The following is a 12,978-nucleotide window of genomic DNA, read 5'->3' as shown; positions in this document are numbered from 1 at the left end:
AACTGGATCTGTACACATGCATTAATCAAGAGGTGTTAGAGCACCAAGGGTGTTGCTACCCTGGTTGGTCGAGAACTTGGCACCCTCCGGTCCCCAAGCCAAGTCCCTGTGGACTGAGGTACTGTGAATAAAACAACCCATCTACCGTTCATTTGTGTCACAGCAGGGGTGATAAAGGAGAAGACAATTCAAGATGGTAAAAAATATAATAAAAAAAAGCAAATCCTGACTCATTCTTTTCTTTGACAATCTATTATGGAATTCAATGTAGTGAATCAAGCTGGAATATTTTATTGTCAGGGTTCTAGGAACAAAGAACAGTTTCCAGTACCATTTTGGAAAACAGGACAGCTGATGGGATATTATTTGGTTAGTGTGTATAATAATACACTGCATTGAGGGAACGCTGGTCCTGGACTCCTCGTAGCCACTCCCCTTTTTCATGCCACATTCCTTTAGTCTTAAACGCTCCCTCATGTGATTTAGATTTAGTTTCTAAATAGAATCCTGGCATTTTCTCTTGATCTTTGTTCGCTGTTATACTGCTTCTGTGGTGTGACAAGTGCCACTGCCGACACACTAATACTCATGTCTGCGGTTGATTACACTCTGCTCACCATATTCCATTCATTATTGGGACCATGGAGTAAGTCACATTGAAATTCAGTCATCTGTTTGGGTGGCACTGGCTCAGACCTTTAAGACCCTAAATTCACTCGTTATTGTTACACTAAATGTACCTCGTCTCCTTTAATTCCCAAAAACATCATGCCTGTGTCACGTTACCACAACTGAAACGTCAACTTGGAAAATAGTTAGATGAATTGAATCCACTCAGAATGAATACATGGTAACTTTTATGTAAAAGTCACAAACAAGCAGCACTTTGCAGTGTGTTTTTCCAGTCCAACAGGTTTAATTTTTACAGTATGTACATTTTGTCACATTTACAGAATCCCACGTCAAAAAGGTCGCCACAGCCTTAGCACGCCGACACACTGTAACCGTACTGTGATTACATTCCTAATGTAGGTTAAATATAAGAACAGGAAGGGATCTGATACTGAGGTTTGCATGACAGGAGGCTGTCCAATGAAACAGCTCAATGCTTACAAAAAGTAGACCAGCGGCTCATGTTGTACTGTTCAATAAATGGACACTGTGACACATTAAGTGCTACCAAAAGCAGACAGGACCTCATTATAATGCTTTAACTGTCTACCACAATGCTGCGTGTGCCCCCAAAGTACAGTAATTCATACAAATATGAATGTGTTTGTAGGCGGCTCTCGTAAAAATTCCACTGCCACACTAAAACTGACAGTTTGTGAGGGACATGTAAGAGAGACATTTCACAAACCAGGCCATTTTCATCCAAAGTGAGACCATGCCAGCTAACGTCTTTACAAGCAAACAAGATAGAACAGCGTCTGAGCACTAGATACAAAACTGACTAAAATGCCCACATCAGTTAGCAAAAATACAGTTAAAAAACACACTTGAACAGAATCTCTATTTAAACCTTTTTAAAATACAATCTCACTAAAATGCAGTGTGTTCCGATCTGATAGTCCATAAAATGAAGGAGCTCTCGGTTGTGTTCAGGTGACAGTTGGACTACACTGTATTTTGATTAATAAAATACACATTTTTCACAACAGCAACAGCAACACCAATGCCTCTTTAAACCCTTTCGCTGTGCAGATCATCCGTCGCTCTTCACTGCCAGGTGATGCCGAGCAAGTTGCAGCTGATCTCCCACAGTTTTTGGGCGGAGTCGTCGTCAGAGGCGGCCCTTGAGCACCTGGCTGGAGTGCAGTCGCTAAGCAGTAAGCACACACGAGGACAGAGAATGGCTGTTACACACTGTTCTGGGAATAAAAATAGTTAACCTTCAACTTCATTCCATATAGCCTTTTGTTAGCCAGCAGGTAGTAATACTGAGCGGCATGAAGTCTTGTATAACCAGTCGTCGGTTACCTGAAGTACCCTCCGCTCTGGCTATCCAGCTGTGGCTCCACAGCACAGTAGATGGTGGTCTGCGCTCCCTCCACTGTTGTCTTGGTGAAAATCCTAAAGATCTTCACTGCCACCTGGATGCACTGGTGCTGGTGCCTCCACAGGTCAGATTGCACCACCCCCGGGTGCAGGGAGAAGACGCTCACCCCCGTGCCTGCAACACATATCCAGTCAAACATACCGTGTACTGATGTCAATAAATATGCTGTGACTTTATGTGCAATTAGACATATTTCTGGGCAAAATATGCTTCTTTTTCAAACAGTAGCTGCATGAGCGACTGAGAAAGGGGACAAATGTTTATCTAATTTTCATTTTGTTCTTTCCCTTCATTTCTTCCTGTTGTTTCTCAGTTAAATGGATGGACAGAGTTTTGATAGCTTTTTCTCCAGACGCAGGCCATCAACCCTTAGACGTAGGGCTGTCTATTAAAGTAATTTCTTTCAGTTCTTGGCCATTAGGCTGAGGAACAAAAATAACAATGGACTGAGACTACCAAATGGCAAACTTCCAGTTAATCTAATACTCAAGTAATTGCCGTGCTTCTTCGGAGGGAGAAAAGACAACTGAATAATGACCAACACTGACGCCAGCAAGCGTGGACTTGAAAACATGTCCATCGACCTCAGCTCACCTTGTAACCGTTTGGCAAGGGAGCGTGCGAAGAGGACATTAGCCAGCTTGCTCTGTCCATAGGCCTTCATGGGATCGTAACTCCTCTCACTGTTGATGTCATCCAGATGAAGCCCGGTCCAGGTGTGCGCCACCGATGCCACGACGATGATACGGGCGGGAGCCGACCGCTTGATGAGGTCAAGCAGCAGGTAAGTTAACAGGAAGTGACCTGGGGAAAGTTATGGGACACGCATTTTTTTTAGTGTCATTACCTCACTGTGGTGGATTCCTACACCTCAAGGTGCTCTGAGAATCTGATGCTGGAGTTTAGGCACAAACTGATTTTTAAATAGTCTTAAGTAACAGGCGAGTGTTTCGTTATTGTCCAGAGAATACGGACAACCCCCTGGCTGATATCTCCAAAACTTGGCAACTTGGCAAAACTTGGCAACTCACACCAAAACAATCTCGATAGCAGTAAGCAGGGAGAAATACATTGGTGCATCTAATGGAGGGGTACAAAGAGGAAAAGGACAATTAAACACTTTTTGGATCTTTGCAGTTCATACTTTCATAGCCAAATGCGTATTCTGCTGCCGTCTAATCCAATCTAAGTAAAGGGAACGAGTGTGACAGCCATGCTGCCAGCCAAAAACACAATGTGGACAAACAACTGGGAAAACACCCAATATAAGCCACTCTTCACACAAGACTTAACAGAGAGCACTGTGACGGCTGGAGCCTCTGCAAAGGTAGCTCTGGGAGACATCGCCGTGACACGATGCTCTCTGTGCTGTTGTTTGTGAACTCTGAAGGACACCGCAATCTGGTGCGGGTATCTACGCTTTCCGCACTATTGTTCTCCATTTCCTGCTTTACTGTTACCCCAGCCCCAGTTTATCGCTATTTAAAGTACATATGTACATGTGGAGGATGTTTTCGCGAATGTGTAGGTGTGTATTCACGTATGCGTGCGTGCCCGCATACAGGATTCGCATGTGCATGTGCGTGGGCGACCAAGTTGGAGCACAGAATGTATTTCTCTCTGTCAGCCTGTGGCAAAAATACCACTGAGGAATAGATCATTTGGAGGGGAGCCATGGTCCGACACAAGGGAAACACAGACAGTAACTGTGGCTCATCTGTTGGTCATCTTAGCTGTACACTTGTGACACCACCTAATGTGGAAAAGACAGGATTTTTTTTCACATTTATTAGTAGGAAGATCCTCCTTATCAATATGCAGCTGCGTTATTAAATCGCTCAAAGATCTGACTGCCATCTGTTTGTGTTACATCAATTACCAAGACGAGGCGGTCCAAAAAAACCCCCCAAAACACTTTGAAGCCCCTCCACTGTTTATCTCGCTGACAAACACCACAGCCAACTGAGCCACTTCACTGCATTTTATGACTGCCTGTCAGAGCCTTGAGAAAATTTGTGCGTGAACATGAAACATCAAATCAAGGGAGACTACGACTCCCAGTAGTGACTCACCCAGATGATTGACTCCCAACTGCATTTCAAAGCCGTCGACAGTCTTGGAGTGGGGACACATCATGATGCCCGCATTGTTTATGAGGATATTCACTTGCTTCTCCTCTGAAAAGAACATCCCACGCAAACAGGAACAGATAAAGGAGTGTTAATAATTTAAAAATAAAACAACATTTTGATTTCTGTGTCTGCAGTGTTTAGCTCAGAGACATGTGGACAGGAAGTGCTTGGGACCGAACCCCCAACCGTGCGACTAATGGAAAACCCACACTGCCTCCTGAACCAAAACTACCCCATTAAGGTAATCATCGCTGTTTCAGGAACATTCTGAAAGGGAGGTGAATAGCATTGATCATCTAACACTACAATGTCCTGCTGGGAAACGTCGGGTCCTGGCACTGAAATGCCTGAAATACAACTGAAGGCCTCAACGTGGATCAGACTTGGCTCTGACCTGTTCGAGGCGTGGACAAAAAACTCTGGGGGTGTCATGTGGTGTCTGGCAGCAGGGCATGGTGCGGTGATTCTTTAATTCCTGTGGGTTGGATGGTAGGGATCTGATCTTGCACATCCCACGGATGCTTGATTGGATCGGGATCTGGGGAGTTCTGAGGCCAGAGTGACGCTTTGACCTCTTTGTCATATTTCTCAGTGTCATTCCTGAGCAGCTTTTGCGTTGTGCTGTGGCAGGACTTAAGGTTTCTCAGCAGAACATTGCATTCTAACGAGATGATCGATGTTTTTCACCTCTCCTGTTAGTCCTTTTATTGTTGTGGCTGATCGGCGCATACAGTGACGGTTCTACCTTTGTTGATGAGTTCGGCAAACGCTCTGATGGACTTGGTGTCGGACAGATCCAGTTTCCTGATGACCAGGTTCTCATTTCCTGTGTCTTCCAAAATTTCCGTCCGTGCCTCCTCTGCCCTCTCCAAGTCCCTGCACGCCATCACGATGCGCGCTCCTGAAAAACAACGGCCGAAGAATCGTGATGATGTCACATTTCCCCCCGTTTCACACAAACCTTTCTCCTACATTCTGCTGCTCAGGTGGAGCTGAAACTTTATATTTCCTCGAGTTTGTTTATGTGTGCTCCCTAGAGTACGAACAAGCGATTATAGAGAACGCAATGATGGATGGGCATATAGAGCACTGTGAACTCCCTCTTGTTTTAGTAGAGGCTTTAAAGTAAATCTCATGCACAGAATTGTACAGGACAAAGGCAAACAAACAGCTGTTATAAGGAATTATATATCAAGGAACATACTGCACACACAGGAGGTTTAAATCCTTCAAAGGGTGTCCAAATTCAGCTGTAAGCTTCAGAAGTTTTGCTCGTTTGCAGGCGCACAAAGCCACCGACGTCAATCAAGGCGGAAGTGCCTGAATGTCTCTGTGCGCTTTTGATCCTCCTCTAATGTTCTCCAAAGTCTCGTTCCCCATCTCATTTAGCCGACCGCTGCGCTCACACGAACACAGGACCCTCTCGACTGTGTCGTTCTCATTCGCCTCTGACGCAAACCACCATGCATTCCCCTTAATGAGCCCGGAAGAGGGGCTTTGAGGACACGTACATACACACTCTCACTCTCTCTCTCTCTCAGACACCCATGGACATGTACGCTAACGTGCACGCGTGCCCCTACAAACAGCAAATGGGCAGACACAACTCCCCCACCACACACACACACACACACGCACGTACACTGCTGTGCCCAGCAATTATGAAAGAGGAGAGCCATTAATCAGTTGGAGCGTAGCGTCTGCATCCCATCACAGTGTCTTTGTTTCTCCCCTGCTGTTCCCATGTGGGAGAACCCAATTGTTCTCACATTTCCCTCGAAGCTCACTCACTTAAATGAAATGGCAAACAAACAGTGAGAATGGAGGGTCACACTGAGTCGAGTTAAAGATCATCCATGGTGACTGGACAGCGTCAGCAATGTCAGTATACGTATGAGGGCAAAGTAAGTACTGATTTAAGCAGAGTCTGATCACATTCTGTATATTCAGACTCCCCTATTCCAACTTCTCAAACAAGCTTTTGTCTCTCGACACGGATGAGTAACATTTCACTTTGTCAGCCTGGAAAACGCTCTTACAAGTAAATGTTATAACCGAATGATTAAAAAGGTTGAGATTCAGTTTGGTCTTCCCGATACAAAGCCCCGAGGAACTGGCTTCTGTTATGAATCCTTCCAAATCTAATCAGGTTGTCATCGTGTTATCACATAATCCCATTTACTGAAAGGTGATACAGTAATCTGACAGTGAATTCTCCGGAAGCAAAGGAACACGGTAATATTGCGAGCCCCTGGCAGCGATCATTCTTCTCGTGCTGTCTCCCCCACCCTCCGCCATTCTTCTGTGTTCATATTTATTTTAATACAAAAAAAAAATAATCTGTTGGGAGAAAAATAAGATTCTTGGATTTTTCTGACATGTGTGACACAAATGCACTTTTTCAAAAAAGCAGAGGTAGATGCCATGCAGGGCATTTCAGCTGCATACGGATGAACAAACTGAATCTCATATGCAGAAGCAGTTTTCATGTTACTCACTCTCACTGTGTTTGTGTGTGTGTGTCTGCCTGTGTGAGTGTGTGTGTGTGTGCACTGCCGGGTGCACCCTCCCATCGCTCTTTGTTGCCTGTCTGCAGACCCTCACAATGCTCCCTCTGTCCCCCTGATGCCTCGCCTGTCTTCCATCACTGCCACTAATCTCCCAATTGGACGGCTGGAAAGTGTGCACCAAGATGCGTTCCCTCGTATCTCTCTTTTCCCTCGGCCGCCTGTCTTGGTTTTTGGATAATGTAAGTGCTTATACAACGAGCGTGACATTCCCACCAAAGCGCACTCTCACACAGCACACTGGAAAGCCAAACAAGTAGGATTAAAGCTGATTCTGATTCTGAGGCCACGTTTAAAGATCACTATTAATACCCACTCATTAGAGGTGCTTAACTCTGGGGGGAATGTGTGTGTGTGAGTTTGGAAGTGAGTGAAAATGAAAAAAACAAAGGGAGAGAACACAGGTCGGAGACACGTCGATGTGGCTGAGACAGAAATAGATACAGAGGCGAGAGGAGACCAGACATGCCCTGAGCAGTACCTCTCCTCGCCAGGTCCCTGGCCGTCTCCTTCCCAATACCGGTGTTGGCCCCGGTGATGATGACCGTTTTCCCATCCAACCTCTCCTCACATGACCAGCGGTTACAGCACACACTCCTGAGCAACAACACACACAACAATTAAAGGAGAGAGAGTGAGAGAGAGAGAGAGAGAGAGAGAGAGAGAGAGAGAGAGAGAGAGAGAGAGGGAGAGAGGGAATGATGAATAGTGCTGCATTTCCCCTTCAAATATGGAAAAGATCCTTTGGGGGATTTTCCACAAAAGTGAAGACATTTGGAAAAAATCAATCATGAATTGATCATTAACACAATGAGGACATATGTGTAACCTTTCAGGACATGGTTGTATCCTGGTTACCTGTATTCATATCCCCTATTAAACTCACTGTAACATTCACAGCAGCTCAATTCAGCTGTTCTCCCATTTACTCCACTTCAGTAATAATCCACAGGGAAACAGAAAAGGTCTGGATCGACACAGATCTACACATTTCCTACACAGATTTTTGCTGCCTATTCTTGGGGGGGCAGGCAGTGATCCCCCCCTAAACATTTCGTACATTCCTTGTTATTATCAGAGCCAGCTGCTTAACCTTTGCCGTTTGTGTTTGTTTGCGTGTTTTCATGTCTTACCTGCAGGACATTCTCCCCCACCTAAGAGCCAGATATCTCCACCTCAGGAAACACAGGGAAGCGCCACTTTTTTTTCTTTTTTAGCAAAGCAACGACTTCACCTCGTTCGATCCTGCCAACAGTTAGTCCATCACTGGGGTGTTTTTTTTTTTGTTTTTTTTTTCGTGCTTGTCACGTCTTCTCCACCCAGCCGCGCTCTGTCATCACAATATCCCCCGGCTGGGCCAATCAGGAGCGAGCTGACGCATAATTGATTCACAAGTTCCCAGAGTCTCTGAGGCTCCCCCGCTGCCTCCTGCTGTCGGAGGCAACCAAGTTGTGAACCCAAGAGGGCGGCAAGAAACACAAAAGGCACGATATGAAACAGCGATATGAAACAGTGCACACGAAGTAAAAAAATGTTTAATTAGACTGCTTACAAAGAGGAACAGCGGAGTGTTGGCAGCATCAGCGGCGAGGCTTGATTATTGCTGTGATACTGCATGTTCACCGCACGTTAATCGGGATCACACTGTAACATCGCTTCCCGGCCACTTGAGGTCCCCCCAGTCTAGATTTCAGCAGGCCGCCAGAGACATCCTGTCAGGAGGGGTTTGTTCATAGACATATATGTCTATGGGTTTGTTCATTATCGAGCTGTAGAGTGAAGAGCACAGGGTGAGTTGAACCCGTGATGATTCTGGTTTGCCCTATCTGGTCAATCTTTAAATACCCATATGTATTATTTGTATTTGTAAACAAAAATTCACGGCCACGCTGTTTATAATTACATGTTCATTTCGTACAACATCATGTCTATATGTACAAACGAGTGTTTTCTATTTCTTACCTTTTTAATTAGATCGTTTACTTTGTTTTACTATTGTTATTGTTTTTCGTAATGTTCTCTCCTTTGGTCGCTGTGGCAAACACATTTCCCCGTTTGTGGGACAATACAGGAATACTGATCTGATTCAGTGTTGTGAATTCCAACAAATGACCTGATCAGTTCTCAGACAATCAATTACAGTTTAAAAAAAGGCTCAGTTTCTTCAAAAATGAATTTATAGTAAGCGATGAGATGTAACTAAGTACATTTACTCAAGTACTCCACTTGAGCGCAATTGTGGGGAGCTTGTAGGCCTACTTTGCTATTAGAGTATTTCTATTTTCTGCTACTTTGTACTCACCTTTGTATTTTGTATCTGCTACGCACTTGTATTTGATAACTTCAGTTACTAGTTACTTTGAAGTCAGATAAATACACAAAATAAAAACTGATTCCAATAATCTGACAATTGCTGAAAATCAACCAGGCCAATAATCTGTTGGCCCATATAGTATATACATATACATTATACATATATGATTTAATTTCATATGTGCTTTTGATACTTATGGACATTTAATATCAGAACCTTGAGACTAAGTGTTAGTCATGTGGGTGTCTTTTATGAAAGTAATATTTGAACATGACGTCTTTGGTTTTACTTAAGTAAGACTTTTGGGTGCTTATTGCAACACTGTTAATGTTCAGTTAAATTAGCAGGACTCCAGATATTATTTCAGACCCGTGTATTTGCTCAGCCTCCCTGAAAGCAGGACATAAAAATATGAAGCTATAATGTCATGCATTAGCTTAGCCTTACTTAAGTGTATGATTAGTGCCTTTGTTATAAAGTGTTACCAAAAAACACACTCTTGCCTTATATTTCCTCAGGCTGATTGCGCTAGCTTGCTTTTTTGGGTGAGTCAAAAAAATAAAACACACGAGAACGATCAGCAGTTCGGAAGATTAATGATCATTTTATTAGCTGCGTCTATTACGATTTCTTTCTCCAACCTTTCAGATTTCATAAAACTTCCAGTCAAATGCTCCAATAAGTAGATTGTATTCTTATCCTATACACCTACTTACACAATTTTCCATCCATCACATACATCACAGTATAAGCAGTCACTAAACACAGCATCTGCATAGTATTTGTAGTGCTTGTGCATGTGGCTTCACGTGCAGCACGTGTGGAAGAGCCTGTTGAAGTGTGTGCGTTTATCTCCAGCGGATGCCGAGCAGGCGGCAGCTCACAGCCCACAGCTTTAAGGCGCTGCCGTCGTCCTGACCTGCCCTGGAGCTCTCTGCAATGGCACAATCCCTGTAAGGGAAAAAGAACCAAAAAAAGATGGAGTAGTAAGTTCTTCTTCTGCACATGCAAGTTTCAAGCTGATCGTGAGACTTCAACAGCGCATCAGACTGACTTGTAGTATCCTCCGGTGAGCATCTGGTTCTCAGGAGTGACGATGCAGTAGATGCTGGTGTAGGCTCCCTCTGCTGGGCTCTTAATCAGAAAACCGAAGGTCTTGACGAGTTCCCCAATGGGGCGCATCATGTGCCTTGAGATCTCAGTGTTCACAACGCCGGGGTCCACAGAGTAAGCCATGACACCTAGAACTGTAGGCAAAGGGACACACAGAACTCTGTCTCATTTGCGCTGTGTACGTGAACCTATCAAGGCAGGTCGAGTTTTGTCCTCTAATGTTGTTTTCCTCAGTCTGATATGAAGGAAAAACCCATCAAAGCAACCTAATTCGAGTTGAACACGGGTCACAGAGTGCAAAACACACCCGATCACTTTCAGGATCCACAGCACGATGATCCCTGACTTTTACCTATGCACACGGTCCATCTAGAGTTTGGTACAACGTGATAAAACACATAAAAACATGTCATTATCTTAATGGTGAGAACGGCAAACAAGGTGTGATCCGCGGGGCAGTGATTCACTCGTCAAGTGTTTTCCACCGACATGTTTCTCCTTGCTGCGCTTCTCGCCCAGAGGGGTTGTGGTTCAGGCATGAGACTCTCACACTGGCAAGAGATGCAGATCGATTTTTTACGCACCGAGAGCAAGAGAAGAGGCACAGAAAGAGACAGAAAGACAAACATGCTGTACATGATGCATAGACTTTGTCGCAAACACACACACACACACATGCCCTACCCTCAGTCCTTTTGGCCAACTCTCTAGTAAACAGGATGTTGGCCAGCTTGCTTTGCGCGTAGGCCCGGACAGGGTGGTAGCCCTTCTCGCTGCTCAGGTCATCGAACTGGATCTTGCCCAGGGAGTGAGCCGCCGATGACAAGTTGACGACCCGGGATGGGGCCGAGTGCTTCAGCAGGTCCAGCAACAGAAAGGTCAGGAAGAAATGACCTGGATGTGGGAGAGAACGGGTTGGAAGTGGAAGGAAAATCATGGATTTTTTTTTTAGAGCGGGAGGAAATGAGACACAGAGGGAAATATATTAATAAAATACACAAAGGCTCTGGAGATTTGCTCAACGGGGGCAGAGACACCAAAAAAACAGCTGCTCGATAATGTGTTTGCGTGCCACTGTGCCATGAAATGAAAAGTAGGGAGGGCGACTGCAAATTCATTTCTAATCATTACATGGCCCACGGAGTTCAATCAGCTAAACACAGGGACGATCTCCCCCGAAACTGGTGTATTTCCTGGCTGTTTTAATCTCGTACCCAAGTGATTGACTCCAAACTGCATCTCGTATCCGTCCGCTGTTGTTCCATACGGACACATAGCCACACCTGCATTGTTGACCAGGTAGTGAAGAGCCTTCTCAGCTGCAAAGCAAGATGTGTCACCTGCATCACAGTCCTCATGAAAAATGCACAGTGTATATGTGTGTGTGTGTGTGTGTGTGTGTGTGTGTGTGTGCATGCGACCCACTGTTGTAGATATTCTCAGCAAAGTGGCAGATGGATTTGGTGTCAGCCAGATCCAGTTGCCTGGCGACTACCTTGGCCCCCCGCACCTCCCTCATGATGTCACGGGCAGCCTGCTCTCCCTTCGCCATGTCTCTGCACGCCAAAATCACCCGCGCACCTACGGAAATTCAATACCTCTTAGCGGTGACTGCGTGTGGGTTCATGTTGAAATCTGAGCAGAGGTAAGGTTGCTGCCGAGCTCAAACATTTGTGTTTCGGCAGTTTAATATTTGAGCCACCTCATTAGACTTGTTATTCTTGCAGCTCAACATGTTTCCCACGCAGGCACTCTGAGCCTCACAGCCAGAATGAATATTTAAAAAAAAAAACACAAAGAGCCTATAAGACATCATTGAACTCTCTTTAGCTTTGTGTGCTTGCCTCTGCCGGCCAGATCCTTAGCCGTCTCTTTGCCTATTCCAACGTTGGCCCCCGTTACTACAGCTGTCTTCCCGTCCAGACGCACGTCTGAGGACCACTTGGGGATAAACAGAGACCTGAAGAGTGAGGTATGAAGATGATACTGTCAACAATTAAGGTGAATCCTGGAATTGAGTTTTCACTGTCAACAGGAGAGAGAGAGAGAGAGAGAAAAAAAAAAAGAACTTCGCGAGAAAAATAAAGGGAATAAATGACTGTTTGTGTGACATGTTTGTTTAACCTTACTATAACTAAATTACAAGGTGGGTGAGGTTTACCACCTGAGGCAAAATAGCGAATGCCAGGAACCACAATCATCGCTTAAAATGTTGAGTTAGAACGTCACGGGCTTTGAACTGACTTGGAAAAAGCAGTCGACATTTCAGGGTTAGTCTAAACTGAGGTGAAGCAACAATCTCCATTCAAATCAGGGTGGATAAAACAACGCCGGCTTAAACACGGCCAACTAAAATTCCACTGAGCTAGTTAAAAAACATTTCTCGAAAGAGGTGATTCTACTTTTATCTTATCTTTTTTACTGCCTACTGTCTACTGTGATGTACTATGCAGGGAATGTCTTACCTGAGTGCTTGCATTTCTTAACTTTACGACCGAAAATGGTAATATCCTAAAGTTTGAGTAGCTCCTTATTTCACCGCTGATGTCTCAAGACTCCAGGAATGTGAAAGAGAGGACGACAGACAAACGACCCAGATGGAGAGATTTTCTCGCGAAATGATTCCCGAGCACTTGGAAGTCATAATCAGATACAAATCCCTCCTCTGTTCAGGGTTTATTGTAACTAATCAATCGAACAGAATTTCAAACAGGGTTCCATCACATGATAAATACTGCGTTATAAGCCCGAGTAACAGAGAGCTGTTTGTCTATTTGTCCTAATTTACACTGA

General features: G+C 44.7%; 2 protein-coding genes across 2 annotated transcripts; both read right to left on the bottom strand.

Annotated features, from left to right (window-relative positions):
* Window positions 1–885: 885 nt before the first annotated feature.
* Window positions 886–8,515, bottom strand: LOC115570497 (retinol dehydrogenase 12). Its single transcript, XM_030399116.1, has 8 exons — window positions 8,311–8,515; window positions 7,892–8,189; window positions 7,240–7,355; window positions 4,937–5,092; window positions 4,132–4,236; window positions 2,654–2,863; window positions 1,981–2,173; window positions 886–1,822 (listed from the first exon to the last, which is right to left on the bottom strand). The coding sequence occupies exons 2-8, from the start codon at window positions 7,900–7,902 to the stop codon at window positions 1,720–1,722; spliced, it is 894 nt and encodes a 297-aa protein (XP_030254976.1). The 5' UTR covers window positions 7,903–8,189; window positions 8,311–8,515; the 3' UTR covers window positions 886–1,719.
* Window positions 8,516–9,656: 1,141 nt separating this feature from the next.
* Window positions 9,657–12,785, bottom strand: LOC115570496 (retinol dehydrogenase 11). The gene is made up of 7 exons (XM_030399115.1): window positions 12,651–12,785; window positions 12,030–12,145; window positions 11,611–11,766; window positions 11,400–11,504; window positions 10,870–11,079; window positions 10,127–10,319; window positions 9,657–10,023 (listed from the first exon to the last, which is right to left on the bottom strand). Exons 1-7 carry the CDS (start codon window positions 12,662–12,664, stop codon window positions 9,921–9,923), a joined length of 897 nt encoding a protein of 298 aa, XP_030254975.1. The 5' UTR covers window positions 12,665–12,785; the 3' UTR covers window positions 9,657–9,920.
* Between the last annotated feature and the right edge of the window lie 193 nt (window positions 12,786–12,978).

The sequence above is a fragment of the Sparus aurata genome, chromosome 19 (genome assembly GCF_900880675.1).
Source record: "Sparus aurata chromosome 19, fSpaAur1.1, whole genome shotgun sequence".
NCBI classification, from domain to species: domain Eukaryota; kingdom Metazoa; phylum Chordata; class Actinopteri; order Spariformes; family Sparidae; genus Sparus; species Sparus aurata.
Note: the sequence above shows the minus strand (reverse complement) of the source record. Positions and strands in the feature narration are given on the sequence as shown.

What these genes read in the sequence shown, in the direction of transcription:
- LOC115570496 (XM_030399115.1), bottom strand. An exon ending in GTTTGGAGTCAATCACTTGG is followed by an intron (nt 11,080 to 11,399) that starts GTACGAGATTAA and finishes TCCCACATCCAG; the next exon opens with GTCATTTCTTCCTGACCTTT. An exon ending in GTTGGCCAAAAGGACTGAGG is followed by an intron (nt 10,320 to 10,869) that starts GTAGGGCATGTG and finishes CTTTGCCTACAG; the next exon opens with TTCTAGGTGTCATGGCTTAC.
- LOC115570497 (XM_030399116.1), bottom strand. An exon ending in TGCCGAACTCATCAACAAAG is followed by an intron (nt 4,237 to 4,936) that starts GTAGAACCGTCA and finishes TGTTCTTTTCAG; the next exon opens with AGGAGAAGCAAGTGAATATC. An exon ending in CAGAGCGGAGGGTACTTCAG is followed by an intron (nt 1,823 to 1,980) that starts GTAACCGACGAC and finishes CTTACTGCTTAG; the next exon opens with CGACTGCACTCCAGCCAGGT.